This window comes from Rosa chinensis, chromosome 2 (genome assembly GCF_002994745.2).
Source record: "Rosa chinensis cultivar Old Blush chromosome 2, RchiOBHm-V2, whole genome shotgun sequence".
Lineage (NCBI taxonomy): Eukaryota > Viridiplantae > Streptophyta > Magnoliopsida > Rosales > Rosaceae > Rosa > Rosa chinensis.
The window spans coordinates 1,862,024-1,885,140 of NC_037089.1; the positions used below are offsets into that span (position 1 = coordinate 1,862,024).

General features: G+C 36.4%; 2 protein-coding genes across 2 annotated transcripts; both read left to right on the forward strand.

The window, feature by feature from the left end:
* The first annotated feature begins 14,809 nt into the window (after positions 1 to 14,809).
* Positions 14,810 to 17,342, forward strand: LOC112189919 (uncharacterized methyltransferase At2g41040, chloroplastic). The gene is made up of 6 exons (XM_024329300.2): positions 14,810 to 15,008; positions 15,134 to 15,356; positions 15,583 to 15,779; positions 15,872 to 15,983; positions 16,579 to 16,686; positions 16,915 to 17,342. Exons 1-6 carry the CDS (start codon positions 14,875 to 14,877, stop codon positions 17,041 to 17,043), a joined length of 903 nt encoding a protein of 300 aa, XP_024185068.1. The 5' UTR covers positions 14,810 to 14,874; the 3' UTR covers positions 17,044 to 17,342.
* Positions 17,343 to 20,108: 2,766 nt separating this feature from the next.
* LOC112188270 (uncharacterized methyltransferase At2g41040, chloroplastic) lies at positions 20,109 to 23,004 on the forward strand. Its single transcript, XM_024327358.2, has 7 exons — positions 20,109 to 20,366; positions 20,475 to 20,581; positions 20,673 to 20,895; positions 21,002 to 21,195; positions 21,322 to 21,433; positions 21,993 to 22,097; positions 22,657 to 23,004. The coding sequence occupies exons 1-7, from the start codon at positions 20,220 to 20,222 to the stop codon at positions 22,783 to 22,785; spliced, it is 1,017 nt and encodes a 338-aa protein (XP_024183126.1). The 5' UTR covers positions 20,109 to 20,219; the 3' UTR covers positions 22,786 to 23,004.
* The last annotated feature ends 113 nt before the right edge of the window (positions 23,005 to 23,117 follow it).

Sequence of the window (23,117 nt, forward strand, 5' to 3'; positions counted from 1 at the left end):
TTTCTGTTTCGGATAAATGCAGAAACTAAGCCTTAATGGGTGTGTAAAGGTATAGCTGCCAAACAAAAGAAAACAATTCATACTATGATTGTCCTATCCAAATTGATATACAAAATCATATCTAACTTCGTTAAATTGCAGACACAAAAACAAACTCGCATTATTAGGGAATTCTGTACTTCAATGCTTTCTAAATCAATTGCTAAATTCATAATTACGCTCTAGATCCAATTCCTCGGTGCCTGCCTTTGTCCTAAACATCTTACCTCTTAAAGAAGCTATCTCCCTCACTCTCCACAGCCTAGCTTAGGAAGTATATAAGAAAGTCAAATCATGGATCACTTCTTCAACTGTAGTTAATTGCGAATGAAAGCCTTTTTATAGTAGGATGTAAGATTAAGAGAAAAAGAGATCATAATAATGATAAAAAAAATGAGAAAAGAAAATCAAACGAAGATAGGAGATTAGAAGAAGGCACACTTGCTCTTCCCATACTTGTACCATCATTGGTTCAAAGATGCAGGGGTCCCTCTTAGAATTAAAATCTTTATTTTTATTAGTTGCTGAACTGAACTAAACTCAATAAATCCTTTTAAAGACAACACCATCATTCGTTCAAAGATGCAGGGGTCCCTCTTACAATTAAAATCTTTATTTTTATTAGTTTCTGAACTGAACTAAACTCAATAAATCCCTTTAAAGACAACAACATTCTTTTACTTCCAGTAAAACCTGATCACCCAAAAACAGTAACACTTTTTTTCACTATTCTTCTACTTATTTTTATTATAAATTTTCTCTTATTGATAACTCTTCCTTTTTCTTCTTCACAGTTATATATAAAACTCACACAACAATATACCAGAGGGACTTTTCATTTTCCAATAAAAAACTTTCATATTAGTTGCATATTTTTCATTTCGGATCTTCCTTGTTTGGTGATTTGCTGCCATGGATTGAAATATTTCAGCTCAAGAAAGCAACCACAATATCTTAAAAGTTGCGCTGAGAGGTACACCCCAAGATTGAAATAGGGCGAAAGGAATTGACAGACCATACACACATCCATACTCCAGGGTATGCAGCTCATAGGCAAGTATAATTCTAAAAACAACTTGGCATGCATAACATGCAAGAAAACAAAAGACTCAGACCTCAAATTGCACCAAATTCATAGACAATACTTCCCACGTTTGAAATTTTTACAGAGATTTGTTTATAGCCATAGCGGAATTAAAGCCTAATAATAGTGAATAGTCCATGGAAATAACCATTCCTCAAATACTAAGGTCTTTTTTCACTTAATCGAAGCATGTAGTAAACACCCGAAGTAGCCATTATAATAGCAATTTGAAAACTAACAAAATCGTTTACACAAACCACCTTTAAAATCAAAAGCAACTCATTTTAAATCAGATTGGTTAACATTGATTGCTATTGATTTTCAAATGCCTAATGTTTAAAACACTAATATAGTAATATCTGAATCGCTGCCATAAAATTTAGGCTAAGCAAATTATACCTAAAGTTTTAAAATTAGATTATGGAATCAGATTGGTTAACATCGATTGGCATTGACTGTCATATATCTACTATTTAAAACAGTAATGTCTAAAGCTGCCATAAAATTTAGACTAAGCAACTTATGTCTAAAGCTTTAAAATTAGATTACAATTGGAAAGCTTTCAAGTTATATATCTGGTACTATAATTAGGAATATGAATATATCATTATCACAAAATTGGGAATCATATTAAAATAGCAGAGGAGCTTACCTAAGCTCTGAGATTGTCTTGTAGAAATTGATATGCAAAATGACATTTAACCTTGTTAAACTGCAGGCAGAAAAACAGAGTCATATTTCCAAGTAATCAATCCTCAATATAAGAAAGTCAAATTTTCGATCACTCCTAATTACAGACCACTGAATGAAAATGAAAAAATGACAGAAGAAAATGAAAAAAAGACAGGATATTAGAAGAAGAGACACCTCGTCTTCTTATACTTCAACCATCATTCATTCAAACATGCACGGGTTAATCTTACAATCAAAATCTTTATTTATATTCTATTTGGACGTGGGACAACAATCTCAGTGAATTATAACCATATTTTCATATCATTTCCGTTTCTCACATGTACATAAAATAGGTTGGACATTGTTGTTATTTTGGAAAACAGTTAAGTAAATACATCAAATGTATACAAACTGATCCGAAAGTGCTAAACCCAAAATATTTTGAAACACGTAGATATAAAATTTATCAAATGTATTAGTTTTTATAATATTTGAAACAACTATACTCTTTCTTTCAGTACAATTAGAAACAGAAACATAAGTTTATTACAAATTCAGGAGTACAAATAAAAAAAAATAAAAAACTCACAGCTCAGAAAAGAAAAACCAAATCGGCTTAGAAACAACTAACCTTCTACTCAGATTAGGGCTGCATGCGGATTGGATTGGATCGGTTTTGACTCCAAACCGTCTCTAAGCCAAAGTAAGCGGTTTAGACATTTTAGACAACCGGTCATCGAAGAAAATAAACTTAATCCGATCCAATCCAGTCCATTTAAAGATGGTTTGGTTCGGTTGGTAAGGCGGTTTTAACCTATATAGCATTGACGTTTTGTTTACGAAAAATTCATAGTAAAAATACTAAAACTCAATCTCAATAATAAAAATTTAATAATCAAAATCCAAAACTAATATTCAAATAACAAAATCCAAAATAGTTTCAAAATGATTCACTTATTTGGGTTTTAAGCCTTTTGGGTCTAGGATTCAATATGGGGTAGTATATCATTTTGAGAATCAAATTATAATTGGAGATTTATAACTTACTTATAAAAGACTACCCACAAATAAATAAATAAATATATATATATATATATATTATGTATATAAATTAAAAAAAATTTCCTATTATATTTAATACATATCGGTCGGTTCGGGTTTCACGGTTCAAGTAAAAGAAAAACCAAACCAAGCCAATTCATAAACGGTTTGGTTCGGTATTGAACCGGATTTCATATTTTAATGCTAAAAAACCTTAACCAAACCATATTTACCGGTCGGTTTCGACCGGTTTGGCCGGTTTGTACCGTGTTTTGCACACCCCTAACTCAGATGATGACGTGAAAATTCCCTTTTGTGAACATCAGCTATCTGTGCAAAGCAAAGCAAACAATCACACCCAATCTCTCTATTTCTTTGTGCATCATTCTTCATAAGCTGTCAATTTGAAACGGATAGCACAACCAAGCTTTAATAATTTCACAATGCATTCTGTTCTACAAACTTTTTAACTGATTCTACATGTAGCGGTCTAATTCTTTTGATTTTAAGAGCAATATTTGGCTTCAATACGTGTTCTTGTTAAAAAAGACCAAGTCTAAAGATTCAAACACATTTCTTAAGTTGCTACAATATTGTATGATACTACTTGCATTAAGCGGAGGTTTTTTTGACTACATCATCTTACTGACCTAGTGGTACTCAATTTTGTATCTGCGAAGTAGCAGTACTCCTACTTGCATTAAGTGGAGGTTTTTTTGGCTACATCCTCAATTTTGTATGTGCGAAGTAGTAGTACTCCAGTTTCTATATAAACAGCCCTTTAAAATGAACACTTACTGTCTCTAACCCATCTTTTGTCTAATATACAATATTCATAAGAGCAATGGCAATGGCAATGGCAATGAAAGGAGACTTTACCAAACATATACCCAAATCAAACACACACCTCTTCCAAAACCCAACAACCTCTTCGACCAAATTCTTCAACCTCTCCACTTCTTTCTCCTACCCCAACAATCTACCATCAAAATCAAAAACCTTACATCAAATCGAAAGGAATAGACCCTACAACTTCAAATCAAATTCAATGAACCAAGAAAACCCCCAATTCAATCAACCAAGAAGACCCCCAACAAAAGAATCACCCCCCTCAAAAAGATCTAACAAAAGAAGAAAAAAAATCCAACAACAAACACCACAGAACGATTCAAACCACAAATCCAATGTCTTTTCTTTCTTCTCTCTTCTTTCCAGAGCTCATAGATCTTCTGCTTTCGTCTCTTCTATTCCTCTTTTGTCTCTGCTCTCTTCTTTCGCTTTTGTTGATCTTGATGGTCTTTTCTTTCTGCTCTCTTCTTTCCACGGCTCACAGATTTTCCGCTTTCGTCTCTTCTATTCCTCTTTTCTCTCTACTCTCTTCTTTCGGTTTTGTTGATCTTGATGGAAGCCACCCCGATCATTATCCCTATCCTGTAAAAAACCATATACATGCTCACAACATATGCACACAATCGTAAAAGGGATTAAGGCTTACCTTCAGCAATTACTGGCATGGATTCCATCTTATGCAACTGCAAACACGAACACTGAATATAGCCTTCTGTTACTTACCAACTTGCTTCTCAATGGACAGAACAATATGCAAAACGTCGGTAGTAATCAGGGACCAATTCATCTGTATATATAGGTGACTTAAACCTCAAGAAGCTTCCCATTAAAGCTATCCATATCGGTTTAGGTTTCCTAGTTAGATTCTTAATGTATCACAACTTGTAGCCTTCCTTGTAGACTAAGCAATAGATTACTATCCTTAATGAATTGATACACTATTCATTAAGTCACTAGTATTGATTTACTGTTTGTATCCATGTTAAACTAGGATTGATATTAAGCTAATCATCAATTACTTTATGATGATATGTGTTATGTCCATATTTGATCTTACAATCTCCCCCTTGGACTCACACATATCATGCTCGATGATTTGCACCAGAGAACATCAAAACCTACTTAACTTACTGAAGTGCGCGCCAGATAACAAACTTAAATCGAAAATCCATTCCAACATGGTCAGATCACAGTTACTTATGCAGAGCAAGAAACAGTATACATTTTAACAAAAATGCAGAGTTTCAAAACCACAAACACAAGCTCCTGCAATCCACATATGTCAAACCAGAAGTGATACAATATATGTTAATGTGTATCAACAAGTAAACATATATTAGGTCCTACTTTATGTTTCTAAAACCAAAAACTCAAGCAAATTTACTGAACACTGATGGCTTAAAGATATTGCTTGAACCTTAACATCATGCTTCACATGATTTAAGCCATCTGATAGCAAGTATAACTTTAAACACAAAATCGATAATTTTCAGAACATTCAACAAAAACTGCAGTAATAACCAAAATCTGAAAATACCTCAAAATTTATTAATAATAAAATCTGTCATTACAAACAAGTTGTGATAAACAAAATAAAAGATCACAACTAAAACACAAGAACTCAAAAAACCTTAGAATTTTAAATGCTCCAACTGGACTAACTCTCTACTGAACCTAAGCATCTAAATTAGCTAAAATTCCAATGCTTGCTGTATGTTTCTGGAATGCTGCTACTGACAATGCCTTGGTGAAAGGATCTGCTAGCTGTGAATTTGTGTCAATACTCAAAACAGCTATTTCACCATGCTTTACTCTTTCTCTAACACTGTAATACTTTAGATCAATATGCTTGGAATTATTTGACCTTTTACTGTTCTTGCTAAAGAAAACTGCAGCCTCATTGTCACAATAAATCGCAAGTGTTCCAGCCACAATGTGACTCAATACTTTGGTCTGCATGAGAAAATTCCTAATCCAAAGTCCTTCACACACAGTTTCATATACTGCAATAAATTCAGCTTGCATAGTAGAAGTTGAAACAAGTGTTTGTTTCATGGTTTTCCAAGCAATAGCACCTCCTGCAAGCATGAACACATATCCACAAGTCGACTTCTTGGAGTCTGGATAATTCCCTGCAAAATCCGAGTCTGAGAATCCAATGAGTTTCAGATCCTCCACTTGCCTATAAACTAGCATGTGACTTTTAGTTCTCTGCATGTATCTCAACACTTTCTTCCCAGCTACCCAATGTTCATGGCCTGGATTAGATTGGAATCTTGACAAAATCCCTACTGCAAAAGACAAGTCTGGCCTAGTGCAGACTTGCGCATACATGAGACTTCCTACAAGTCTGGCATAAGGCTTTGACTCCATATTTTCCTTTTCAACATTACTATTGGGACTTTGCTTCTCGGTTAACTTATCTCCTTTGGACATGGGAACTTCTCCAGCTGCACACTTCTCCATACCAAACCTCTTTAAAACTTTGGTAATATAATTGTGTTGAGACAAACCAAGTAGTCTCTGTGCCCTATCTCTTTTAATCTCAATACCTAGTACATAGGATGCTTCTCCTAAGTCTTTCATGTCAAAATTCATTGACAGAAAACTCTTAGTATCTTTAAGCAATTTAATGTTACTGCTAGCCAAAAGTATATCATCCACATAGAGTACCAGAAAAATAAAATTGTTCCCAACAGTCTTCAAATAAACACACTCATCAACAAGATTTTCTGTAAATCCAAAAGTAGAAATCACATAATCAAATTTCTTGTACCACTGTCTAGAAGCTTGTTTTAGGCCATAAATTGATTTTCTTAACTTACACACTAAGTTTTCACTTCCAGCTTGTACAAACCCTTCTGGCTGCCTCATATAAATCACTTCATCTAGTTCGCCATTCAAGAAAGCTGTTTTAACATCCATCTGGTGCAGCTCCATATCAAAATGAGCCACTAAAGCCATGATTATCCTAAACGAGTCTTTTGTAGAAACTGGAGAAAAAGTCTCAGTAAAGTCAATGCCCTCCTTCTGTGTAAAACCCTTGGCAACTAATCTTGCTTTATGTCTCTCTACATTGCCATTTGCATCTCTTTTGGTTTTGAAAACCCATTTACAACCTATAGGCTTCTGGTTGGGGTCAGGTTCAACTAATTCCCAAACTGCATTTTGACTCATGGAATTAATTTCTGCTTCCATTGCTAGCTGCCATTGATGAGATTCACTACTTTCAATGGCCTGATTAAATGTAGTTGGATCATTGTCCTCTGCACAGTCCATTTCAATTTCTACTTCTTGTAGATAAACAATGTAGTCACTCTCTTCCCCCCCATAAGTTGGTTTTCTTGCTCTCTGTGATCTTCTAGGTTGAGCTACTGGAGGATTTTGAGGTTCAGTTACTTGACCAGTTACGTGGTCAGTTACTTGGTCAGTGACATGGGCAGTGACTTGACCAGGTACAGTTACTTGGGTAGTTACATGGTCAGTGACATGGGCAGTGACATGGGCAGTGACTTGATCAGGTACAGTTACATGGTCAGTGACTTGGTCAGTTACTCGACCAGGGACAGTTACTTGGTCAGTGACATGGTCAGTCACTTGACCAGTTACTCGACCAGGGACAGTTACTTGGTCAGTGACATAGTCAGTTACGTGACCAGTGACATGATCAGTTACATCTTGTTCTAAAGGCAATGCTACACTTAAATTCTCATCTGACACAATTTCCTCAAAAACTGAGGTTAAATCCTCAAGGTTTGTATTGTGAACTTTTTCACTTAGAAACTTTACTTGATGTGTTTCAAAAATTCTAGGTGAATGATGAGCAGAATATAACTTATAGCCTTTAGATTTATCTGGATAACCTACAAAATAGCAACTAACAGTTTTGGGGTCAAGTTTATTCAAGCTTGGATTATAAATCCTAGCTTCTGCATGACATCCCCAAACATGACAGTGATGAAGACTAGGTTTCCTGCCACACCAAAGCTCAAAAGCAGTATTTTCTATGGCTTTGCTAGGTGTTCTGTTGCAAATATAATTTGCAGTTTTTAAAGCCTCACCCCACAGAAATTTAGGCAAACCAGTTGTACACATCATACATCTAACCATGTTCAAAAGAGTCCTATTCTTTCTCTCTGCAACACCATTCTGTTGTGGATTATAGGGTGTTGTGTATTGAGCTTTAATTCCATTGTCTTGCAAAAACAAGGCAAATGGACCCTTTTGTTGGCCGGATTCAGTGTACTTTCCATAGAACTCTCCCCCTCTATCTGACCTTACTGTTTTGATTTTCTTTTCTAGTTGATTTTCTACCTCAGACTTAAAGATTTGAAAGGCTTTCAATGCTTGTGCCTTTTCTGAAAGTAGATAAATATAACTGTATCTAGAAAAGTCATCAATGAATGTGATAAAATACACATTCCCACAGATAGTTTGATGCCTAAATGGTCCACATATATCAGTGTGTATGAGTTCTAATAAATTTTGGCTTCTATATGCAGTCTTCTTTCTAGTATTAGTTATTTTTCCCTTAAAGCATTCAACACAGTCTGTTAGATCAGAAAAATCAAGTTCATTTAGGATGTTGTTTTTCACCAAAATTTTCAGTCTCTCTTTTGAAACATGGCCGAGTCTTCTATGCCATAAAAATGCAGACTTTTCATTTAGTTTGGTTCTTTTAACACCTGTTAAAGTGCTAGTACTGTTTGTGTTATCTTCAACAAGTAAAATTTCTTGTTGAGCCATTGAACAACTTAACTGTAAATAATCATTCGAGATAACACCAGAACCAATTTGAACAGAATTTTTAGAAATAAGAATTCCATTACTATCAATAACAAGTCTACAACCAGATTTTACTAAAAGAGAAACTGAAACCAAATTCCTTCTCATGGAAGGTACATAAAAAACATTATCCAAAACTAACAATTTTCCTAATCCTAGATCGAGCTTTAAGGTTCCAATAGCCTTGACTGCCACTCTCATGCCATTGCCTACACACAGGTTCACTTCATCACTTTTTGGGATTCTGCTCCTTATGAATCCCTGCAAAGAATTAGTAATATGAATAGGTGAGCCTGAATCTATCCACCAAGACTGTGGTTCAATATTTATAAGATTAATTTCTAAAGAAAAAACTGTATTAGAAAAAATCTTACCCTTTTTGGCTAACCAATTTTTATAGCCAGTGCAGTCCTTTTTCATGTGTCCTACTCTTTTGCAAAAGTAGCACTTGAACCTAAATGGCCTGTTTTCCTTGGCCACTGCAGCTGTTGAACTCTTAGTTATGGCTTTGGTAGGCTTGAGCTTATTCTGGGGCTTTTTCTTCTTAGGCTTCTCTATGAGATTTATGGCTGTAGCAGGTTCTTTTTCTTCCTTGATCCTAGCTTCCTCATCAACACAGATGGATATAAGTTCATCTAAAGTCCAGTTTCCCTTTTGAGAGTTGTAACTGGTCCTAAGATGACTAAAACTGTTAGGCAAGGAATGAAGTGCATAATGCACTACCTGCTCATCCCTAACCCCCATCAAGAGCTCCCTGAGTCTGCCATTTATATTGATCATCTTCATAATATGTTCTCTAACTCCCCCTGAACCCATGTACTTCAAATCATGAAACTCCTTGGTTAGTCTAGCTGCTTCTGCCTTTTCACTTTCTTTAAACTTAGCACCTATGAGTTCCAGAAAATCTGATGCTAGCTCAGGTTCTTCTATACTTCCCCTGACAGTCTTGGACATAGAGGTACGAATGAGATTCTTAGCCATTCTATTGGATCTATGCCACTTCTTGTAAAGGTCAGTTTCTTTCTTGGTGCTCTTTTCATTCAACTCTATAGGCTTATCCTCAGTAAAGCAATAGTCTATATTCTCATGCATTCCCATATAGTTTTCTACAGAATCTAGCCAAGCTCTATAGTTGGTTCCAGTTAGCATCAAGACACTATTCAAGTTCATGTAAGAGTTACCTAAGGAGCAAAACAAAAAATTCGTGTGAGTTCTCAATTTGTAAAGAAAATAACTTTAAGTTTTCTGTGTTTTATTTAGCTTTAAGCAACCAAAACAAGAACATACAGAAAACCTAAACAATCCATACTTGCATTCATATCAGTCCATAACCAAAAATAATGTTAAGCAACACTTTTGAGCAGAAGCATAACATCCTGGAGTTCTTTATCAATATACCATGTTCAATGAAAACAAGTTATCCAAAGAAATTTATCCACATCTTTAGACAGAAGAAAAATTTCTAAGTATCCGTATTTATTTTCATCAAGGACGCATATTGCTGTTTTGTATTCTAAAACCATACTTGACCACTTCTTTGGAAGATAAAACTGAAGCATAGTTTTAAAACACAAAACACAATTTCAGTTTTGTTATTCGATCAGTTACTTGATTAGTTACCTGACCAGTTACTTGGTCAGTGACCTGGCCAGTTACATGGTCAGTGACCTGGCCAGTTACATGGTCAGTGACCTGGCCAGTTACATGGTCAGTGACCTGACCAGTTACATGGTCAGTGACCTGACCAGTTACTTGGTCAGTGACCCGACCAGTTACATGGTCAGTGACCTGACTAGTTGGTCAGTTACCTGATCATCGTTTTCTGCCAACATCAATGAAGAATGCTTTGTGCATCATAATCACTTATGCCAACAGAAAACCACAAAACCCATGAGCTTTTAACTTTATATTCTACCCAGATTCATCCTTGTAAGAAAATTAAGCTCTCGTATCTGTCAATTTTAATAATGTGTAAACAAAATCTGGGAGATTTTTGTTCTTCATGCAATTTTACACAATCACAGATACAATACCATATCATCAATCAATTCAACATGCATATTCAAGCATAACCAAAATTGATTTGATTCCAAGAAACCACGGAACAATCAAGAAATTGTAAATTTCATCCGGTCACCATCTACTCTAACCTAACGCACGCCGGGAATGCAACTAAGGTTCTTGAGCACAATCAAAAACACAATTATCATGCTATGAATCGAAATCAATTTCCATAGAAAAACCTGTTTTTGCTTTTTCCCCAATTTGCTGCTAAAAATCACAGCGGAAGCGTGAATTTGATAATTAACCAGATGCAGCAATCGACTTAAGTAACTTACTTTGATCAGTTACATGACCAGTTACATGGTCAGTGACTTGGTCAGTTACTTGACCCGTAAAGCAAAAACCCTTTTTTTTTTTTCTTTTTTTTTTTTTTTTCTTTTTTTTTTTGTATTTGTTTTGCAAAACCCTAAAACGATCTTGATGCCAAGCAAAAACTTCATTCATATTTGTGAGCCTATGCTCTGATACCAATTGTAAAAAACCATATACATGCTCACAACATATGCACACAATCGTAAAAGGGATTAAGGCTTACCTTCAGCAATTACTGGCATGGATTCCATCTTATGCAACTGCAAACACGAACACTGAATATAGCCTTCTGTTACTTACCAACTTGCTTCTCAATGGACAGAACAATATGCAAAACGTCGGTAGTAATCAGGGACCAATTCATCTGTATATATAGGTGACTTAAACCTCAAGAAGCTTCCCATTAAAGCTATCCATATCGGTTTAGGTTTCCTAGTTAGATTCTTAATGTATCACAACTTGTAGCCTTCCTTGTAGACTAAGCAATAGATTACTATCCTTAATGAATTGATACACTATTCATTAAGTCACTAGTATTGATTTACTGTTTGTATCCATGTTAAACTAGGATTGATATTAAGCTAATCATCAATTACTTTATGATGATATGTGTTATGTCCATATTTGATCTTACATATCCAACACAGAGAAGAGCGAGAACAAAAATGACTTTTCGACCAGCTTGATATTCTCCTCAACAGTGAGGACACAAACGGCTTTTCCAACACTTCTTATGAACAGTGCAACAGTGTTATTCTCCCTTTATATATAGTATAATGATGCACATTTTTATCACTAAAAATATGATCCATGATTTTCATGGTGGATGAATGCTTCGAAACTTGGAAGGCGGGAGAGAACATCAATCAGATTAATCGATAGTACATTTTGTTAGTTGTGGTGTGGTTGTGTGTTGATTATTGAATTCGCCTAGGCAGTACAGGAAAGATAGAAAGGGTCCAATTCTTAATATGCTTACCTAGAAAATTATGGCATTTAAAAATTGAAAGTGAGATACTATACTTCTAATTCAGAGCCGCATGTGATTCATTCTTGTCTATTATGATTTTGGCAGGCTAGCTAGCTAGGTAAATGACATTGGAGATCTCATGAAATTGTAGTAAATCCAGAATGATTGATTAGAATGTTTGAGTTTTCAGTCTAATATGACAGGCTTGGTTATATACCATAAATATAAGGTTTGAATCTATGTACGTGGCAGAGGATCGATCCATCAAACCAATACCTATTTGAAGGAGAAGAGCTTGAGGACTTCCGTACATCAGTACAATGTGGTCTCACCAACTACTCTATTAAAGGTAAGCTTTCTCAACTACTTGAGCAGCATATTGTAAACAGATAGCAGGAGTCCCTATTCCTACTTCTGAACAGGAAGATGAGTTTGTTTGGGGACTTTCCTCAAATGGGCTCTTCACCATTAAATCAGCCACTTGGCTCCAGCTTACGATAAGACTTGTGCCATTTCTTCACCATGAATTTGGACATACAATTGCTTTTTGATGTATTTGCTAGTACATTTTACTTTAAGCTTGAAATGTTATGTTAACTTGTGAACCCATTTGTCCAGAATAGAAGAGAGTTTGATTGTGGAAAAAGGCAAAGACTTTGTGCTTAACTTGTTAATTGAGATACTGTTTTGGTCTGTAATTGTAGGCAAGCAATATACAGGTCGGTTTTCGAGTACAAGAAATTGCACAAGTCTTATTCAAGAAAAGACATTTACTTGGATCTTACTGTTACTGCTGCCTTGAAGAAATACGTTGAGTCAAACCAGCTGGGACTGAGTTCTTCAGGAGACCATTTGTTCCCTTCATTTATGAAAGAGGGTGGCGTCAGTATTTCGGAGGCGGCTTCCCAGGTCCTGATGAAGAGGCTCCTCTCCATTTTCAGTTACTCAATCACTGAAGTATTTGAAATATATTGTGTGCCTATTAGTCTCTAGTTTGCAGAATTCTAGATATTTAGCAACTCTTTGGGTCAAATTTTTGGCAATTTACTCTCAGGTTGTTTGCTGCTGGGTATATCAATACCCTGTTCTCTGGTGAACCTTTATTTTTTGCATCTGAACACATGAACTGCCAATGCCGTTTATTTATCAATCTCCTGCCCTGTTTGAACATGTATATGGAGCTATGGATATGATGGAATTTCTTTTAACTAATCTGTCACCATCTTATTTCTCATATTCTTCTGGCAGATTGCTGAAATTGTTAAAATATTAAATTACTCCTGTTTTATTGTAATTGCATTTTATCTATGTGGACACGTGTGTGATCTGATCAAATGGCTGATCGAGATTACACATAAGGTGTTGCATTATGGTTATACCCTTAAGCCACGACAATATGAGATGTAAATCTGAGAATAGAGAAATAAAACAACGACTGCAACGTACAGCCATTCTTTCAAAACTTTCTCTATCCAAAACATAATATCTAACAGAAATCACTCGATATATTATGAAGGGGTGGCATCTTTATTGGAACGATTCTGCGGTCTAGACCGTCCACTCCTTTGATATTCAAGCCTATTAGAGAGGGTAAGTACTTCTTATTCATCGACTGCCAGAATGTGACAACGACAATCATTATATACGATACATTTTTTTCATTAAAAATGTGATCCAGAACCTTGGAAGGTGGGAGAGAACATCAATCAGATTAATCCATAGTACGTTAATTTCATCCATAGAAGGTGAGATAAGTAACTGGTCTGCTACATGAACTAAATTCTGGTCTCACCAACTACTCTATTAATAAAGTACCTGGATCTTTCATTTGGTTTTCTGCTCAGAAACGGTGAGTTAAGCAATTGCCTGCTCAGAAACCAGAATTGAAGACTAGGTTTGAGCCATTTAACTACCATTTCTCTGTACATGGATTCATTAGATTTCTTGTTTTGTTATGTAACAAAGAATATAGACTTTATTCATTTGCCTTGGCTCAAATGGCATAGGTGGTGTGGGATAAACATGCTTTTTTACAAGGAAAATGTTGTCATAGAGCTTCACACTTTGTCACAGAACTTCACACGAAAAAAAGTTGTCACACAGCTTCACACGGAAAAGGTTGTCACAGAGTACGGAATCTAAGTTCTATTTCCCTAGCTACTACAAAAAAAAAATTGCTTACAGATTTTTCACTCCTAGAGCTGAAAAAAAATTCCTTGTAATAAGTAAGCTTACATCATTGATCATAACAAGGCGAGCTTCAAACTATATTTTACGAGCTGTGGAGACTCAATTTAAAGATTTTTAACCCTCTGCATTAGAATGTTATTGTTTATAGTGAGACAGATGAATTAATTCCCTTTGTCATTCAATAACTCTAGTACGACTAGTGGCGGATCCAAGATGTAAACTTGGGGTGGGCTAATCTAAGGCTTGCTACCAAGATTTTTTTTCCCCCATCAATAATGCTTGTAAAAATTTTGAGACTAAATTGTAAAGAAATGTTAATAGAAATTGTTGTAAGAAAATCGGGAAAGAGAGAAAAAAAAAATAGGCAAGAAAATTTTAGCAGGAAAGAAGAAGGGAGCCCTTCATGGGGAAAGATAAAAAAAAAATAACGAAGGAACAAAAGAAGAAAATGGGGGAGGAAAATGATAAAACAACCAAGAAAACAAGCATTAATTGCTGTCAACAAGATTCGAACTAAGGTCACTAGGAAAATAACCATCTATTTTGTCAACTAAACCAAACATGAATATAAGTAATGTTAGCACTTATAATCGATCAAATATTAAAAGAATTATGGGTTAGGCCCAACCAGCCTCCTACGTAGTTACGCCCCTAGTACGATGTCTCATGCACACAACTGTTTTTTTACTGTTGGGGAGCCTGATCCGTCCATACTGAGGTGGTTGTGTTTGTTGAAAACACTAATGTCGCTTCGTACCTATAAACACTCATCACACTCCTTTCGATCTCATGCCAAAAAAGAAAGAAAAAAAGAGAGAGAAAAAAAAAAGACACTGCAGGAGCAATAGCGAATCAATCAAACTTCATGGCGATGGCTCCCTCATCTGTCAATAAGCAGAGCTCAAGGACTGATGAGAGTCAAAGCTCGGAGATTGAGTTGTTATCCTGCCCAGTATGCTATGAACCACTAATGCGAAAAGGCCCACCTGGTCTAATCCTGTGAGTACTCGATCAAATCAGTTAGCTAATAGTGGATATATTGCTGAAGAAGGCAACGGCTTTGTGCTTAAATTGTATTTGTACTTACGCGCGTACTTTGCTTGGTTGTCTTTTTTTCTCGGTAGGCAAGCAATATGCAGATCATCGTTCGACTGCAAGAAATGCTACAAGTCGTATTCCAGTGAACACAACTACTTGGATCTCACTGTTACTGCTGGATTGAAGAAGTACGTTGAAGTTAAACCAGTTGGCACTGAGTTATTCAGGAGATCCTTCATGTCCTTCATTTATGAAAAAGGTTATCGTCAGTATTTTAGACGATATGGCTTCCCAGGTCCTGATGAAGAAGTACGTTCTCTTAATTGCTTAATTAACATCGTCCCAATATTTTCCTTATTGCTTTAGCTTTTTATACTTACCCATAATAGCATAATTAACTTCTTCTATACATGCACGTATGTGTACACGTACTATATATTTCTATGCGTAACACAACATTAATATAAGTTACATGATGTTTTTAATTGTTTGTCAATGACTTATATGTAGTTTGCTATTTTTACTTCTCGCACAGTTTAAAATGGCTCAGGACTACTTTAAATCCACTGAAGGTGGTGTTCTAGTGGATGTTAGCTGTGGGAGTGGTTTGTTCGCGATAAGATTCGCCAAATCTGGGACCTATTCAGGAGTTGTGGCACTTGATTTTTCTGAAAATATGCTTCTCCAGTGCTATGATTATCTTATGAGAGACCCTACTAATTTTTTGGCTACGTAAGTTTGTTTGCTACTCTCACTCCAGTTCTTGTACAAGAAAAAATGAGATGTCTATCCTAACCATGCAAGTACGATTTTAACAACTGCAGTGATCTTGTTCTTGTGAGGGCCGATGTTTCTAGGCTTCCATTCACATCATGTTCAGTTGATGCTGTCCATGCCGGCGCTGCATTGCACTGCTGGCCATCTCCTTCCAACGCTGTAAGTGTAGTTAATTTAAATCTACTCTGGTTCAGTGGTTCTCCTTCCCCACTCATATTTCTATTCAGAGGTACGGATCCAATCAAATTGTTTTAAAACCAACATGTTTATGGAAACTAATACGGAAAATTCTATGATATATACTCGTATCTCATACACATATTTATAAATGTGACAACAAATTTGTTGTCAAAGTAGTAATGTTGAGTTATATTTTGTGTAATCTTAGTTCTAATAATGATAATTACACCACTTACGACCTTGTTATAAGTTTTTGAACAAATTTGTTGTCAATGTTGTAATTTTTGTTTAATTATATGTAAATAATGTAAATAAATATGGTAATTTTGTTCTCAATATTGTAATTTTAATTTAAATAATTATAATTTTTGTTCAAATATATGTTAAATAAGTGTATAATAAACATCACAATACCAGAGTTTGTCTCAACTAATACAGCCTTCCATTTGCTATAAATCCGACCTCATTCCGCAAAGAATTTTTAACTTGTGCAAGGGATCTAAGGATGTCAAGAAGCTGCTTGAAATTAATAAATAAATCACTACCAACTGATCAATTCTCACACATTTCTCAGGTTGCTGAAATCACTCGTGTATTACGAAGTGGTGGCATCTTTGTTGGGACCACTTTTCTGCGGTCTAGTCCTTCAAGTACTTCCTGGATATTCAAACCACTCAATGAGGTAATATGCATTCTCATATATTACTGGTCAATAATTCCAATCTTGACAGGATGGGGAGCCCTTGGTGTTTTACCATTATGAGCTTTGATACGGATCTGTAATGGTGAAACCAATATACATCCAAATTTTTAGTTAGATTGTCCAAAATATGTTGACAGACTTGTATTCCATGATCTGAATTCTCATGAAGGTATCATATTGGTTTTAAGGAGTTAATTTATGTGGCAGAGGGTTCTTCCCAGCGGGAATTATTTTAGGGAGGAAGAGATTGAGGACTTGTGCACATCATGCGGTCTCACAAACTACTCGAGCAAAGTTGACCAATCTTTCATCATCTTTTCTGCTCAGAAACCTTGAAGAAGACTAGCTAGCAGGTTCATTTCTCCATATTGGTGGTGTGCCATAAAGCTGTGTATGGTATAATAAATTTCGGGGATCGAGACCTGTAAATTTCGAGGATCGAGTTACAGGTCTCGATCCCAAGGTTTTCTTTCTTCTTTTTCTTGAATGTAAGCTATTTATTCCTATTGTAAACCAATAACGGTTAGAATATATAGGAGTGGGGAAGAAATGCAAGGGTCACTCATTCCCATTCCAGATTCTTTGTTTAAGTTATGTTGTGATCTTTATGGTATAAATTCTGAATCTCTTGATCACATTTTTCTTAATTGATCTTTTAAGGCTGCAATATATATGAAGTCATTTTACTTCTCTCTTTGAGTTGGGTGGAATTCCTCTCTCAATTTTAGAGGGTTTACAAGTGGGTATGGTTGTAGGGAGAAGTTCCCAGCTCAAAGACTTGTGGTTGATTTGTTTCACTTCAATATTGTGGTTTGTATGGATCACTAGAAACAAAATGAGACATGAGGGCATGGTGTTTTCAGTTGCTACTATTTGTAGACTTATATTTTGTCATATTCAAGAAGCTAGTCGTTTGGCAATAGGTACCATGCACAATTCCATCCAAGATCTTCGCATTTTGAAAGCCTTTAGAACCCATTGCAGATTGCGTTGTGCCTCTAGAGTGATAGAGGTGAATTGGCATCCCCCATTGATTGGTTGGGTTAAGATTAATTCTGATAGAGCTTGGAAATGTTAAATAGCGACAAACGTGGCCCGTGGCCCACCATTGTACCGATACTGTCCCAACTTAACCACCTATTAAGTATTGAGTTTTAATCACAAAATGCCTCAGTACAATTAGGTGAGATCCACCCACTTATAAGTTATATTTTATTTGTCACTTTTCCAATGTGGGATCTTTCATCTCCAACGGGAAACATGATGAGGGGGTTGGAGGTTATGGAGCTGTGTTTAGGGATCATATGAGATGTTTTCTTGGTGCTTTTGCTTCTAATCTTGAGATTCCTAGTTCCATTGCGGCAGAGGTGATGGCTATGATTAAAGCAATTGAGCTGGCCTAGGTTCGTGATTGGAAGCACATATGGTTAGAAATTGACTCTTCTCTTATTCTGGATTTTATCAAGTCTCCGTTGTTGGTCCCCTGGCAATTTCGTATTAGGTGGCTCAGTTGCTTGTATAAGATTTCTCAAATGACTTTTCGTGTGTCACATATTTTTCGTGAAGGTAATAAGGTAGCTGATGCTTTGGTAAATTATGGTACGACTTCTCCTAATATGCTGTGGTGGGATGCTCCACCATCTTTTATTTTATCGCATTGTCAAAGTGACCAATTGGGTATTCCCTAATTGTGGTTATGATAGCTTGTTTATTTTTCGTTGCTTTTGTAGGGAGGTTTGGTTTGGTCCCCCTCCTAAGTTCCTTTTTTCCTTTTTACTTTTTTAATAAATTCAAGTAAGGGGAAGGCCCCTTATTTGGTTCAGCTAAAAAATAAAATAAAAATGTTGTGAGAATAAAAACCTTGTAAAATTCTACTCAAAAAACTATGTCATGGACTCCACATCAATTTCAAGAATAACTACGCGATTTTGAACAAGATCTCTTTTCATGATTCATTATATCTTTTGATTTTGTATTTATTCGAAAGAAAAATAAGTAACCTAACGACAATTTACTTAACTAATTTTTTTTTTTTTTTTTTTTGATAATGGAGCCAGTAGGGCGAATATATATTTATCAAAAGCCAGAATAGACCATTACATACCCTTCCGCTGCAATTTAGACAGACAAGAAGATAGTGATAGTACCCACAATGGTACATAGAAAATATACCAACTCATTGTACAACCCCCTTTGGAACTACGCCGGAGGCGCTAGTAGGGTTCAGCCCTCCCAACCTAACTCTTAACCAGCAAATCTAGTCGCCTAGAGACCTCAATTGGTGTACAACTAGAGACACTGAAAATTAAGTCAATAAGACCAAGACCAAATACTAAAACTAGATGCACAAAGGTGCCTAAACTATCCCTGAATGTAGGCAATTATTGAAGACTAACCAAAGTAAATAGGGACTAGGACAAAACCAACCCAAAATAAGGCCCAAGAGAGCAGCCCAAGGACATGAGTCAAGCCCAAGGCCCAACAAAATACTGACCTGAGCCAGCCACCAAAACATCCTCCTCCAGTGCAGCCGATCACCGCCAGACCTGTAGTGGCCGCGACCCCTGATGAGATAGCCCAAAACCGTCTAGCCACGCCGCCACCACGATCGCTCCAGATCCATCATGGCCCCGCCCTTGCTGCGATCCTCCCAGACCACCAAAGCTGCGCTGCCACTTCGATCTCCCAGAAAACCGCCATAGCCACGCCACCAACACATGTTCAGGAGAGCTCCTGACGAAAGCTAGCAGTCGTGGAAGCTCTGACAATCCACCAAATCCGCACAAACCGATCAGCCCGGACTCCTTTGCCAAACCTAGAGCCACCCCCATTCAGAAGACTACACGACCATTGCTTTCAAAACCCGCTCGGCGACAGCCCATTCGGCATGGCGAACCACCACCGACGAGCGCCATCGGACGAGAAGGATAGGAGATCTTGAGAAAAACCCTACGCGCGGTTCGAGTTTTTTTGAGTTATTGTTCCTTTCCTTTCAAATTTTGATACAAATATAAACATTATATTACAATTTACTTAACTAATTAATGTTACTGGTTTTGAAAAAATGAATTAGCTTTCCTTCTACACTGACTTCGAACTTAATCTTAGTTCATTTAAGAGCGCATACAATAGGACATTCCAATTTACGGTAATAAAATTCATTAAAATTATCGTTGACATTAATTTTTTAAATTAAAGTCTAAAAACAACCTTTTACCACCGAAGTAGGGACTAATTTTCTTAAATAAACGTCCAAAGACAACCTTCGTGCGACTAAATTTTCTTCCAAGTTTCCTATACATGATTTTATATCTTTCTTTATTTCTTTAGTAATATTACAATGCTAATAATTTGAGGAGCATATTTGATTTTCGTAACTGCCACCGTCTCCATACACTTCCAACTCGTCACTCACTCACCAAGTACAAACGTATGGAACTGCCATCATTCTCGGCTAATCTCAAAACCAGAAAAACAAACAACACAAACACCAAGCACAGAATCAAATCTTCATGGCCACGACGGCTCCCTCCTCCCTCCACCAAACATTTCTATCCCCAAAACACCCTCGCCTCTACCACAATTCCCATCTCTCTCCTCCTCGTCTCCGCTTCCACTCTCTCCCCATTCGCGCCACCTCTGCAATCACTCTACAACCGGTACTACCTTCTCTCTCTCCCACACTCATATTTGGTTCATAAAGTTTCAATCTTTAGGACCCTTTTTGGTCAAATTTCAATTTTCGTTCTTAAAGTTTTGATCTTTAGGAGAAGAGCTCGAACACCCAGAAAAGTCAAAGCTCGGGCATTGAGTTTTTGTCATGCCCAGTTTGCTATGAACCGCTAAAACGAAAAGGCCCAACTGGTCTAAACCTGTGAGTACTATGCTTAATTCTCGGTACTGAATAGTTAAGCTGAAAAAGGCTGAGGCTTTTGTGTGATTTATAGTGTTTTTGGGTTTGGTAGGGAAGCAATATACAGGTCAGGTTTCAAGTGCAAGAAATGTGACAAGTCGTATTCCAGCAAAGACATTTACTTGGACCTTACTGTTACTGCTGGGTTGAAGCAGTACGTTGAAGTCAACCCAGCTAGGACTGAGTTGTTTAGGAGCCCACTTGTGTCGTTTTTGTATGAAAGAGGTTGGCGCCAGAATTTTAGCACTAGTGGATTTCCGGGTCCTGATGAAGAGGTATGTGTCAATTGGTCAATGTGGTATAAATGCATATAGTGTCTGTTGTTTATGTTCTGTTTGTGGACAGTTTGAGAGTTACATGATGTTCTTATGTGCTATGCAGTTTAAAATGGCTCAGGACTACTTTAAATCCGCGGAAGGCGGTTTTCTAGTGGATGTGAGCTGTGGGAGTGGTTTGTTTTCGAGGAAATTTGCGAAATCGGGGAGTTATTCTGGAGTTGTGGCGCTTGATTTTTCGGAAAATATGCTCCGACAGTGCTATGATTTTCTTAAAAGAGATGCTGCTCTTTTGGCTACGTGAGTCTTGTCTGCCTTTTTTCTTATTTCTTATTAGTTTCTCAATGCAATACTGGTTTAAGAAAAGAGAAATGTCTATCAGTCTATTCTAATTTAGATTGTTACACATTATTGGAATAAGTGCAGGAATCTTGCTCTTGTAAGGGCAGATGTTTCTAGGCTTCCATTTGCATCAGGTTCAGTCGATGCAGTCCATGCCGGTGCAGCACTGCACTGTTGGCCCTCTCCTTCAAATGCTGTAAGTGTTGTTTGACATTGTTCCTCCTGTTTTTCCTTTAAGTTACTTCCTCTTTAGGATTCTATGTTTATTCAGTAGGATGACGGAAAGTAATTCAATCCTCTATTTACTCGAAAAGAATATGAGATCTGTTATGTGGAACATTGAGCAAAACTAGGAGCCTTTTACCCTTGTTCCTCACAACAGGCTATAGTGAACTAGGCCTCTATCCATGCATATGGTAACATGAACTCTCATGGAAATTCCATGGTCTAGTGGCCTAGTTGGTTCCCGTGGAACATACTGCAATTATAATAGTATAAAGTACTATGTACATCACAGATATTAGTATATTTTCTGGTGAAATTTTTTGGAATCAGCTTTCTTATGGTTTGGTGTTAGCAAGTGCGTACATATATATCCCCCGATCTCTGGCAGACCTTTATTTTGCATCTGAACTTCATGTGATCTGTCAAATCTCTTTAAGTTTTCAATATTTGCTCAATTTAAACATGTGTATGGATGGAATAAAACTTCAGTAACTAATACATTTACCATCTCTTTTCTGATATATTTCCAGGTTGCTGAAATCACTCGTGTATTACGAAGTAGTGGTGTCTTTGTTGGAACCACTTTTCTGCGGTATACTTCATCCACTCCCTGGTATATCAGGCCTTTCAGAGAGGTAATAATAGTTCTTCAATGATTGCCAAATGTGGTCAGTCATACTTAGGACTATGTTTGGGTGGATTTATATTGCAATCATGGACTTCTCTTGAGTTGGTTTTTATTAATCTTCATTTTGGGACTTTGCAAAGGTTCATTTACTCTGGTTTACTCTTGATGGAAAACCTGGCTATATTGATCTTCAATAGGGAGCTTTCATGGGAAGTTATTTATCCAACTAGGAGTTGGTTTGTCTAAGGAATTCTTATTTCAAGTTGGATTTCATGCTCTGCAGTTATAATTGTTGATTATTATGCTATACGGTTCAGGCATATCCATTGTCCTCCTGGCTGAATGTTACTCAGATGCCTCTTTATCTATAAGAACAATTGTGCATTGCATCCACATTCATTTCCTTATTCTGTAGGTTCTCAGGAGTAAAATTAAAACTATTCCCGACTTTAATATAGCATAGTTGAATGTTTGCAGTCTTTGGAGCATGGGTTTTATTAAAAATATGTTGAATGGCTTGGTTATAGACCATGAATATTGATCTTAAGGTGTTATTTATGTGGCAGAGGACTGCTCAGAGCTACAGCTACCTAACGGAGGAAGAGATACGGGACTTGTGTACATCATGTGGTCTCACAAACTACTCAAGCAAAGTTCAGCAATCTTTCATCATGTTTTCTGCTCAGAAACCTTGACACTAGGTTTGAGCCATTTGAATATCATATCTCCATTACATGCATTTATCATATTTCTTGTTAATTTTTTTTATAGTGTGTAAGGTAATTGTATAAACATCTGAAAAGAAGAAAACAAAACCTGAAAAGGTGGAAAATCTGGGTAGATGTAAAGTATTATTGTGAAATATGAATAAGAAGCACTTTATTAATGGTAGTAGTGCTTAACATTATCATGAATTCTGTTAGTGGTTACTGGTTAGTGATGACAGATGAAGGGGTGATTTTAATCTGAATTAAGCCGAGTTGATTATGGCATATAGACAGATGCTCAGACTCAATAAACAACTAAA

What these genes read in the sequence shown, in the direction of transcription:
- LOC112189919 (XM_024329300.2), top strand. Translation starts at nt 14,875, where the DNA reads ATGGCGATGGCTCCCTCATCTGTCAATAAGCAGAGCTCAAGGACTGAT. An exon ending in GGCCCACCTGGTCTAATCCT is followed by an intron (nt 15,009 to 15,133) that starts GTGAGTACTCGA and finishes TTTTCTCGGTAG; the next exon opens with GCAAGCAATATGCAGATCAT. An exon ending in GGCCATCTCCTTCCAACGCT is followed by an intron (nt 15,984 to 16,578) that starts GTAAGTGTAGTT and finishes CACATTTCTCAG; the next exon opens with GTTGCTGAAATCACTCGTGT.
- LOC112188270 (XM_024327358.2), top strand. Translation starts at nt 20,220, where the DNA reads ATGGCCACGACGGCTCCCTCCTCCCTCCACCAAACATTTCTATCCCCA. An exon ending in CTGCAATCACTCTACAACCG is followed by an intron (nt 20,367 to 20,474) that starts GTACTACCTTCT and finishes TTTGATCTTTAG; the next exon opens with GAGAAGAGCTCGAACACCCA. An exon ending in TTCCGGGTCCTGATGAAGAG is followed by an intron (nt 20,896 to 21,001) that starts GTATGTGTCAAT and finishes TGTGCTATGCAG; the next exon opens with TTTAAAATGGCTCAGGACTA.